Genomic DNA, 11,912 nt, shown 5'->3' on the forward strand with positions numbered 1-11,912 from the left:
GTGTCAGTAAACTTAGGAAATTTTTGTATTTGATTCTCTACAATGATACAATAAAAACAAATTAACCCAGGTAGCATGGCATTAAATTTGCGCCATGGCCATGTATGGTGTGACTGCACAGTGCGTACTCGTAACAATTTCCTGTACCAGGAACTTGGCTATACTGTACACTGAGAACTGGTGCCAGTTACTTAATAGCCATACTGTACACTATCTCAACTGGAGTCTGCAGTGTTTTTGTGTGTGCTACGAAATTCACATGCATGGCATCAAAAACTTACCCAGATCTTCAATTTCTCAACTTGCAATTCTCTACCTATCTTTAAATACACACAAAAAAGTGTTTGCTAAGCAGAATGACTAACAATGAAGTACAATAGATGTATTTGTGTAGCACAATGACTAACAATGAAATATCTATCTCTCTCAAAACACACAATTATGTTGAACATAATGCTCTGAAATTAACAACTTCAAAAGGAGTGGTATGCACTTTTAATGCCTAGTGTTCCTCACGTACAGAAAAAAACATTAGTGGTTATATTGTTTTTCTTTTTCTGAACAAGGAAACCACTAAAGCTACTTGATAAATAACATCATTCAGAAATTTATGGTGATATATGGACACAAAACATGGATATTTTAAAAAGGAAATTCTTCTCTAGCTCGGGACAATTGTCAAATGTTGTATCAATGCCAAACTAGCAACAATGTGAATTCATAGAAATGTATTTCTCAGAAATCTGTGCTGATGTAGATGACTGGCATATCAGGATATGATACATTGTATTCATCAGAAAAAATATGACTAACGTTGTTGATGAACAGAAATGTACACATGGCTTTTAAAAACTCTCATCTTTGGAGAATCTATGGAGTAAACAACCAATGCTACAAATTATGGGTACTATTATACACTGTGGGAATTCACAATTTTCAGAATATGTAAAATGCACTCCATCAGGTAAAGTAGACTTCAGAAAGACAGTTTTCTTCTTCTTCTTCTTCTTCTTCTTCTTCTTCTTTTTTGTCTTAGTACCAAATTGTGGTAGTCTTCACAGAAAAATTCTTCACAAAAAAGGGGCCAGCTGTTTCAGTCATTTTTCCATCATCCATTCACAAAAGTTGATACATAAGATGGACAATCATAATACAAACCAATGTACCCTCGGAAAGAAGAATCAAATCAAATGTTTGTTTGTTTGTTTGTTCGTTTTCCATTTGTGAAGATGGCTGGGTAGCCCATATTCAGGGCTCTATGTTAAGCTGGTCTTCCATGGGGTCCAGTTGGATGTGAGGTGGGACCACTTCACTGGGTTTTAAACACCCTGCTCTTTGCGATGAATGAATGAATGAAGCGGGTTCTTTTACGTGCATGAGTTGTTACTCTCTCATACACGTGCTTATAGGATTGTGATGACCAAGGATACTGTCAGTATCTATGACACAAATTGAAATGAAGCAAAGATGCTGTCTCACCATGACTCTCCAGTTGGATGATAAATAAAAACAAGTATTTTCTGACAACGAACACCTTGAGAAATGGTAACACCAACATCTTCATGTGTTTGCTTGTTTGATTTTACTCTACAGCAGGAAAAAAAAAAATCATCATCATGAGAAGCATAGGACAGAGCTTCCCTTTAAAGCTAAACAGGACTTGAATTCATATGCCAGTTACACAGCAGTCATTAGTGACTAAAAACCAACATGTCATCTGTCTAATGTACATTGTATGCTATACAGTCAACCTTGCCTAAAGTCGAATCTATTTGGACTGAAGAAATAGCTTCAACTTAGAGAATTTTTGAGGATTAAAATCAATAGAATATAAAGAGAAGAGGACTTGAAAAGACCTTTGACTTAAATGCGAGGTCGACTTAAACAAGGTCGACTGTACTTAATGCTGCCATTTAACCCTACCTTTCTACTGAAATTGCTAATATACTACAAGATCACCTTTCTATCAATTGGCTATCTACAATGCTTGGGAAACGAGAAATCCAGTGCAAGTATGCATTGACTGGGTCCTCAAAAGGTCAGTTTTGTCTTGCAAAAGATGCACTCCTGCAAGTTGGGACCTTTCAAGAAGCATCACTTTAATCTGCTGATGATGTGCTACATCTTATCATGCAAATTCTCATCGAACAGTTGATAAACTTTAGTGAAGCCACTTCATATTTTTTGTAAAATTATTCAAGCTTACATCCATTTCAATAGAAAAAGGAGAAGTTTTAAAAGAAAAAGGTCTCGCACGTTGCCAATTCATTTTTGTTTGTTTCATTTTGCTTGATTCTCTTTAAAGCAAATTTCTACAAATTCAATGTAACGCTCATACATTGTTTTCTGCAACTTGAAACAATCCACCTTACCATAGAAAATCTATGCTTCAGAAATACCATCTGATTTTTGCTAAACAAATTTCCTACTTGATTTGTGAGTTTGGTCTGATATCAAGAAGTGTCTCAAATTGTGCAGTCATACATGGTTTCAGTTCCGATGAAGATATGACTGTCTCCTCTGGTCCAATATGATGCTGTGTCAGAACACCATATAAAGCCCAAATTCACATCCTGTTCAAGCTGGCTTTAAAGGGATCGTATAGTTTTGGTTGAGACCTAATTTCAGGTTTCTAACACTTTTTGGTGAGATAATGAGGAACATCTTACAAAATATGAAAGAGCATGTAATTCCACGAGGAATGCAACGTTTATTTGATGAAAATTGGTTTTGAAATGGCCGAGATATCCAAAACAGAACAATTCTAATAAGTGTGGGACCCACACTTTATTACGACCGCTTTGTTTTACCAAGGAGGTTCTCTCATACCTCCTTGGTTTTACTTTGTTTTTGGATGTTTCAGTCCTTCCAAACCCGATTTTCATCAAACTTTGAATTCCTCTTAAAATGGTTAGCTCTGTACATGGAGCTACTAGCTCCATGCTCTGTACTATTTCATAAGTGTTTTCTTGGTATCTCGCAAAAAGTTAAAAGCCCAATTCTCATCTCCACCAATACGGTACCATCCCTTTAAGAAGCAGAAAAAAATAATATACAGAAAACTGCAAAGTTTTCATGAAAAGTTGTATGGAACTTCAAAGTTTCATTACTGTTTCACAAATCATTAATCTGAGCAGCAGTCATAGATGGAATTGAAGGAGGTTATGGCGTAATCACAACACCCCCATTGACTGTGATACATGGCATCATAAGACTTTCAAACCTGCACACATTTCATCAAATTGATAATCTAATTTCTGGTAAATGGTGACTTTTACAAGGAAAGCATACACTGTGTGGTTGCTGAGTAATAATCATCCGAAACCTGATTTTCATGTTATAATAAATTCTTTTTGTGTTCAACCAAATAGGTGAGCTGTGAGGCAACAACTGAACATCACCTCTTCATCAACTCTGCAAGCGTGGTTGCAACGAACATAACTACAGGTATTCCCAGAAGACATCTTCAACAAATTTTCATGATTTCCTTATATACTCAATTTTGATGACACTTCTACCTTTATATTTATTGAGTTTATCATATCTATCACAATAAAAGTGAACTTGAACATAGGATGGAATTGCACTTACATCCAATGATATCAAGCATAGAGTATAATCATCGACAAGCCCCTGTATGAAAACATATATTACCCAATGTCGCAGATGTACTGCATCTTCACTGCAGCTCCATGTGTGTGTGTTTGTGTGTGTGTGTGTGTGCTAGGTTCAGCATTGTGTGGTTCAATGACACATGCTGCTATAGCTTACAATGGCAAGGGATGAAACTTCATTCACTCATGAGAGTGAAGGTCACTCTCAAGAGTATAAACCACTGAAAACTAAGTATGTATTGTACAAAATCATAACTCGCTAGCTTCCTAGCTTTACATTATACAAAGAAATGTTGGCAAATCGTTCTCAAAGAAAGATAAAAAAAGAGAATGATACTACAGGATGATGAATGCATTTATTATACATTTTATAAGAAATTACATCTTTTGTCTGCAAGTCAAGGCTATCATCCTTTTTGACTCTCCTATGACAGGTGATGATGCTCCAAATGCAGAGCACACTTTGTATCTTTTTTTCTATCTATGAGTAGGGTGTCTGGAGCATTTTTGTAACTTTTGAAATTCTGTGAAAAACGAATTGTGAACTATTTTATATGAAAGAGAATTATATCATTAAGACATATTTCAAATTTCATGGCGAAATTATGTTTCTATCTCGAGAAATTCAACTTTCAAATCACAGCAATATTACCCCCTTTTTTAATGAGCACGCATGAAAATGTGTCCAAATCATGTTTGCAAACAACGCCGAAAAAGGAAAATCGGATAATGAGCGTACAGCGGTAAGAAAATACACGTAATAAGTGCAGAAGCCACTCCCCCTTGTGTTGTCATACCCTGTGTGAGCTGCGTGCGTATGTACGTGCTCAGTATTCAGTCTACATTCGATTCGCAGGTACCATATTGAGCGCCCTACATACCTACATTGTACGAACTCTGCGTATGCACAGGCATAGCCCCGACGGTAAAATTCGGGGAGCAGAGAGCATCGCGATTGTCAGCCAGGAGAGCCGGCGTGGCGAGCGTGGTTCGAAGAAAATGCAGTCGATTGTCAAGAGCAGGTGCACGCAGCTCGCGTGAAATGTACAAGCTACAACCTTTACAGCCACAGGCTTGGAATTGATGCCACATTACTACTATTTGTACATGCATAGATGGCCAAATGAGAGTCTTCCGAAATTTTTTTGCACGCCCTTTTTGTCGATCGGGTATTCGTAATACACCGCTACCACAGTAATGTTAGTTAGGCCTATTAAAGCGGACATGTATTCACAATCGACTTCTCAGTGCCACTAGTGACTCGAGCATCGCAAGTGCACTTTTGAAATATAGATCTTCTAAATAAACAACGATAAGATTATAACCAATCCACATGTAAACTAATAATAGCAGATAGAAATTTAGTAGAGTCTGGTTGTTCTGCGTTTTCAAACTGATTAGCCAAGACGTACGTGATTTGTGAGCATGACTATATCCAATATGTAGAGGTATACTGTACAGAGTGGTGATATGTGTGATATGTGTTGAAGAGCTATCGCAAGCGACAGCTCAGTTTGCTGCAGCTGCTCACTGATCAGACGAACCTTGTGATAAGCACGTACGTATGTACATACACAGCACACACACACCCAGAGGTAGCTCTCTGCAAGCTGCATCAGGTGTGCACTGAATGCACACGCGATCCAACACACCTTTGGATGGCACTGTTGTAACACATGTGACATGTTACTGTAAGTCAAATCATACATGAGCGGCTTGCATTACTCGTAGTCGTACGATTCATTGGGTGATAACATACAATTTCTTTTAGCTTCTGTACTCTCGAGTCTTGGTCCTTCTGATCATCTCTTAAATCCAGAGGAGTTGCACATCTATTAAATTATGGTGGAGCTCAACACATTCTGTGTTAACTTCATAATTTAGGAACATGCGCGTACGTACAAGGACAAAGTACACCACACTACACAGCACTCTTCTAAATCGAAACCACATCACATCACAGGTAACTCAGTACATGGGACTGGTGTGAAACTATGAGGATATATCGCAATTTAAGTAAGAAATATGAAACACAAAAGCGACGAATATTGACAAAAATACAGAGAAGAACGAAATAAAGAACAATATGGACACGAACCTGATAATTTGGTGTCGAAAATGTCCTGTCAATTACTGTTAATAAGCCGGAAATATCCTTGCTAAGTCCCACCAACAGATCCACTCGTCTTCCGTCCAACTAAACTAAGCCCACATAATATTCCACCCAAGAACAAAAGTTAGTGTATCCGTAAAACGTCGGTACGGAAGTAAACTTTGTGTCGAGAGAGCGGTTAACAAAGTGGCTGCAAGTCAAGTGTGCTACACCATGTAAACAGAATGTAAAATCAGTGGCGGATTCGGGGGGGGGGGGGTGACCCCTCTTTATTTTTTGTTAAAACAAAAGAAATAACAAGAAAAAATGAAGGGCGCGTGCGCCCCCTTTAATTTTGTATAGAAATGCGCCTCGCCTTTACGGAATTCCCGGATCCGCCCCTGAAAACGACGATTTTGTCAACAACAACAAAAAAAAAAAAAAAAAAAAATCATTTTGATGGGAATTAAATTTTTGTGCAAGATATTGATTCCTGAATTTTAGGGTACAGGCCTACTTGGTATTTGCTAGAATAATCCTATTGTAATAATAGATGTCAATAACAATAGTTACGACAAGAGAAAATATCTTCGGAATAACGTTAGGGCTTAAAAGTACCGGTGAGATTCATTCATTCATTCATCCATTTTTAAGAAAAAGAATTCAGCATATTGTTGTTGTTGTTGTTGTTGTTGTTGTTGTTTTCAAGCATAATGAACAGAGCACTTGAACTACATCTTTGAAAAAAAAAAGGCAGCGGTGTAATCTTACCCATAAGAGGCGTATCATAATTCTTATGTAAGTAACAAGAATTTATACTGTTTTTTGTTATGACGTATGAAATGTTCTTCACATTGCATTTAGATTACGAACATCATCATTCGTTTTATATTTTCTTATCATTGCCCTATCCCATGACATTAGTCTTTCTATCCAGAGATGACCGCACTTAGATTTATTCAAAACCTTGAAAAATCTCAACTTTTTGATTCATTGTCAGATTTTCCTCAAACTTCACTGATGTGTTGTATCTCCTAACATTTCTACATTTACTGAATCTTATGCATTAAGTGTTGGTAATGGGTTGACTTCCTCATTACGTCAGTAATCATTTCGAGAATTTTTTTTTTTTTTTTTTTTTTTGTTGATTCAAGTTCCATATTCCACATTCCATATTCAGGTTTCATGTTCCATTTGATTTCGGAGTAAAATATGTATAACACAACATTAAATTTTAGACATAATTTCGCAAAATGTATAAGGACATCATTGTAATATAATGATGCGTGTAAATATGAGGAACCTATATTACTAAAAAGCAATGCTTGTAGGATAGGTTCCAAAGAAATAATATAAGCGTTTAGTACAACATGCTAATTACGAAAAATGACGAAGCACGTACAAGCGAAAATCGGTATGTCGAAATTATAAAAAAAAAAACTCTACGGAATGTACAAAATAGTTTATGATGTTCAAGGTAAAACTCAGGGATTCTGACTGCTCCATAAAATTGCACTATTGGTCAAAGAAATGTGGTCAAATGAAGTCACCCGAGCGGGGCATCATTGTGAATAAGAACAGATATATCAAATGGTCACGGCAAGTAACTATATACATAGGATTTTAAAAAAATGGCTTTTAGATTTTGCTTAAAGGAACTTAGAGAACTTGATTGCAGCCGAACAGAATCTAACTCATTCCAGAAAGAAGGACCGGTAGAAGTAATTGTCTTAAGGGCTAAAACTGTACGAACGGGGGAAAAGTGATAAGATCCACTGTGTCTTGTAGGGTAATTATGAATTTCACTGTTTTTAACATAACATTGAGGAAAATAAACTAGGAAGATCGCCAATGCTCAACTTATACATAAAAATTCCAACGTGATACAAATACAAATCAGAAACTTTTAGTAATTTACTGGAAACAAACAATGCATTTGTATGATCAAAAAAATGTGCACGATTTATAATCCGTAAGGCCGTTTTCTGAATCAAAAATAACGAATCGATTTTAGTCTTAGAGCAATTCCCCCAGGCCAATATTCCGTAATTTAAGTAAGGTATAATAATAGAGTTGAATAGAGGGAATGCAATATTGGATTGGGGTAGAGTTACTTCAATTTGTGAATAAATCCAACGTTTTTACACAATAACTTACATAAATAATCAATATGAACCTTCCAAGAAAGATTACTATCAATATAAATACCTAAAAATTTTGTTGAATCTATTTGATTTAACTGCAAACCATTCACTAATACTGAACCTGGAAGAAACTTTATTGTATTACTAAAGACCATTTGTAATTAGTCTTGTTTATATTGAGCGTTAATTTATTCGCCTGAATTCATTCAAATACCAGTTGCAGTTCGTTATTCACAGAGTCAAGCAACACATAAGGATCTGAGTGAGAATAAAAAAGACTTGTGTCATCTGCAAACAGAAGAAAAAACAGCAGAGGATGAGTTGCGAAAGTCATTAATATAAAGAATAAATAAAAGAGGATTTAAGAGGGAGCCCTGAGGAACGCCACAGCAAATCGAACTTATTTCTGAGTCATGGTTATTCACTGTAACAAACTGAGTTCTTTCGGTAAGATAACTTCTGAACCACTCCAAGGCCTTTCCACGAATGCCGTAATGATTTAATTTGTACAAAAGTATATTACGTGGTCTATTGTGTCAAAGGCCTTGGAGTAGTCCAGAAACAGGCCGACTGTATGCGACTTTGAGTCTATAGTTTTCGCAACTTTCTCTACAAGTAATAATATAGCATGAGTGGTTGCATGTTTTTTCCGAAATCCGAATTGATTATCAGCTAAAATATCACATTCATTTAAGAATTTAAGTAAACGATTATAAACCACCTTCTCGAGTATTTTAGAAAAGGAAGACAGTAATGATATTGGTCGATTATTTCCCAACTCATCCTCTCTACCTTTCTTATAGATCGGTAGAACTTTGGCAATTTTCATTTGAGTGGGCACGATGCCAGTAAGTAAAGACAAATTCAAAATGTGGACTAATGCTGAAAGAATTTCATTTATAATACATTTTATGAGATGATTAGAAAACCCATGGCGACCTGCACTCTTCTTAGGGGAAAGGAAATTAACAATATCTAAGACCTCTGCTTCAAGTACAGGGAGAAAAAATCAAGACTGAAGATTGGAATTTAGTAGATATGAGTGGAAAGGTCTGTGTGCAGATGAAATGTTGCGTGCCAAGTTTGGACCAATGTTAACAAAAAAAAAAAGAACTAAATGCTTCCGCAATTTCTCCATCATCTGTTATATTCTTGCCTTCACAGACAATCTTATAATATTATTACACTTTTATTTTGATGTTTGTGAATTACATTATCAATTATACACCAAGTAGATTTTACATCTGACTTATGCTGTTCAAACAAGGAACAAAAAAAAAAAAATCCGTTTTCGCTTTACGTAACGGGGATGTAAGGGTATTCCGATACTTAATGTACTTTGATTTATTCAAAGCTGTATTATATGATTTGTATCTTATCTGTAAATAAGAGCATTTTTCTTGTTTATGGATCTGAGTAAGGCTTTAGTTATCCAAGGTGAACATGGAACTGTTTTATAATTTCCTCTTTGATTTCTCAATGGAAAATGTGAGTGAAATAAGGGTAACAATGAGTGTTCATAAATCTATCATACGCACCGTTCGGGTCAATGGAATCAAAAAATTCATTCCATTCCATTGTGGATAAACTATGTTTAAACAGCTGAATATCATAATAAGAAAATATTCTTGTTTGCGATGAATTATTACACATCTTTTGTTTCTGTGATTCATCCAGGTATAACAGGATTTGTAGAAACTATAACGGGAAAATGATCTGATATGTCTGTTACAACAATACATTGATCAACATAAGTGTGATTGTTTGAGAATACATTATCAATCAGTGTTGCGGAAGCTCCACATAATCTTGTTGGCTTGGTAATACAAGGAGTGAGAAAGGATGATACCATGGTATTTAGAAAATCAAGTGTTTGTGGCTTTTCACAATCGAGTAAGTCTAAATTAAATTCGCCCACTATATAACTGTGTTTGTTGCGGAGATAGGGCGAATCTAAAATAAATTCAAGGATTGACATAAAATCAGAATGATTACAGTTCGGTGGCATATAAATTTCTCCTATTAAGACATTCTTACCGTCTGGCATACTTATATCAATAAAGATACTTTCAATTGAATCCGACATATAATTCAACTGGGTTATACCATTTCAAATGTCAAGTCATTCTTCACATAAAATGCCACACCTCCACCCCTTTTACAAACTCTATTATTTGTGACCAGTGTATAACCGTCTAATAATTGTACTAGAGAAGTGAAGTTCTCGGTCATCCAGGTTTCACATAACCCCAAAACTGAGAGTTTTACATTCAAAGTATCAAAGAAAAAAAATTTAATTGATCAATGTTTTTAATCAAACTCCTTATGTTATGGTGCAAAACTGAAAAAGTATAATACTCCGTTTTAAAAGACTTAAGCTTTGCTACATGTTGGGGTAATATATAACTAGATGTTCTTGGCTTCTGGTGAGAAAAAATATCATGGTTATCATGAATAAAATCAAGATCAGGCATATCAGCATTAAGAGTTTCGATATCTTCAATTCCATTACATACATGCTTTTCAGCATTCCACTTCTAAATCGATATTTTGTTGTTCAGTTCAGTTCAGTTCAGTTTTTATTTCTGCATTTCAATCAATACAAATCAACAAATCAACAAAATACTTACATAGTCATTTACACAGCTAATATTCGTAACGTTTGGATCTTACATACATTTTCTCCTTTTTTTTTTCAAGAACGAATATCATATATGAAAGGAAGCAAAAGGAAATGATAAAAATGAAATGCAGGGGACCATCATCATAAGCTAAGCTTGACGAGGAAGATGGCCCCAGGTAAAGAGATACATAAAGAAATTGTGAAATATGGATTCTGCTAGAAACGTTGGCAAGAAACAAAAATAGAAATGTTAAAGAAAAGTTAACATTTCTCATGCTTCCTGGCATAATGATTGAAAGATCACCATTTCAAATTGGATGACTTGATGCAAATAATATGAGAACATATTATTGTGTTTTTATTCTATTTATTGTTTTTTTAACAGAAAAGATATTTCGACGCAGTGTGAAAGATATACTTGTGAGACATCTTTTCTGATTTGGAGGATCACGTCCACGAGTCTTTGTCACTCTCTCATAGAATGAAATAAAAGCACAGAACGATGATATTCCAGAACTTTGTACCCCTTCCCCTCCCCCATTAAAGAAGCTGTCACTGTTTTTGTTCATTCATTCTGAATATGATAAAGAGGAGTTTCTCTTTATAAATGGTCAAAACAACCTTGTGAGACCAAGAGAAAGGTTATACCAAAGTCAAATAAATGGATTTGCAACATCAAATAAGACTGTATCAAGAAACATGAAATGAACATCACTATCATGGTAATATACCAGCTATACATGACCGGTAAGAGAACTGCCTCGAGAAGGACGCTATGTCGCGTGATGGCGTAGGTGATAAATCAACACTTTTTATGTTATAGTTAATCCGCTTGCTTATATCAAGGAATCATTTTGGAATGATAAATAACTAAAGGTAAATGATTTATACCTATTCCGGCTGGGACAATTCATGTTTAAATACAAACATGAAAATATATAATCAAATCTATTGTCGCAACGACAATCTATTATCCTTACTCGACGTTCCAGTGAATATTTACCTCTATTAAGAATAATTCTTGCTCAAAATACAATTTTGTTTCATTGTAAAATGCCCTCAGATTCTGCAACAGTCTTTATGACTCTGCCCCCTTCAAATCAAAACTGAAAAAAAAAAATAACCTTGTCATCCTTTTAAAGATACTCAAATAAAAATTAGCCTTTTTGTGATATTAACTAAAAATGCCATTTTATTTTTCAGTCCGGGTTTTATCAGTTGGCAAATTTTCATTTAACCGTATCTTGGGGTGATTTTTCGAAAAAACAAACAAACAAACAAACAAACAAACAAACAAACTGTTGTAGACCACTCGTTTTTGTTTCCCTTTCATTTTATGCCTATATCTTTAATTGGTTTGTTGTTTTCCTGCCGGTCAAATTCCGTCCTTGTTTTCGTTCTTGTCCTTGTTATAAATCCTTTCTCTCTGTCCCTTTCGT

At 35.3% G+C, this 11,912-nt stretch overlaps 1 protein-coding gene across 1 annotated transcript in view; it reads right to left on the minus strand.

Moving 5' to 3' along the window:
• Positions 1-6,495, minus strand: part of LOC140231150 (tyrosine-protein kinase CSK-like) — a 48,660-nt gene extending 42,165 nt beyond the window's left edge. Inside the window, exons 1-2 of the mRNA XM_072311300.1 lie at positions 6,478-6,495; positions 5,713-5,811 (exon numbers count right to left, since the gene is read on the minus strand). Coding sequence (XP_072167401.1) covers positions 5,713-5,811; positions 6,478-6,495 — 117 coding nt within the window. The remainder of the gene's footprint in view (positions 1-5,712; positions 5,812-6,477) is intronic.
• Between the last annotated feature and the right edge of the window lie 5,417 nt (positions 6,496-11,912).

The sequence above is a fragment of the Diadema setosum genome, chromosome 7 (genome assembly GCF_964275005.1).
Source record: "Diadema setosum chromosome 7, eeDiaSeto1, whole genome shotgun sequence".
Taxonomy (NCBI): domain Eukaryota; kingdom Metazoa; phylum Echinodermata; class Echinoidea; order Diadematoida; family Diadematidae; genus Diadema; species Diadema setosum.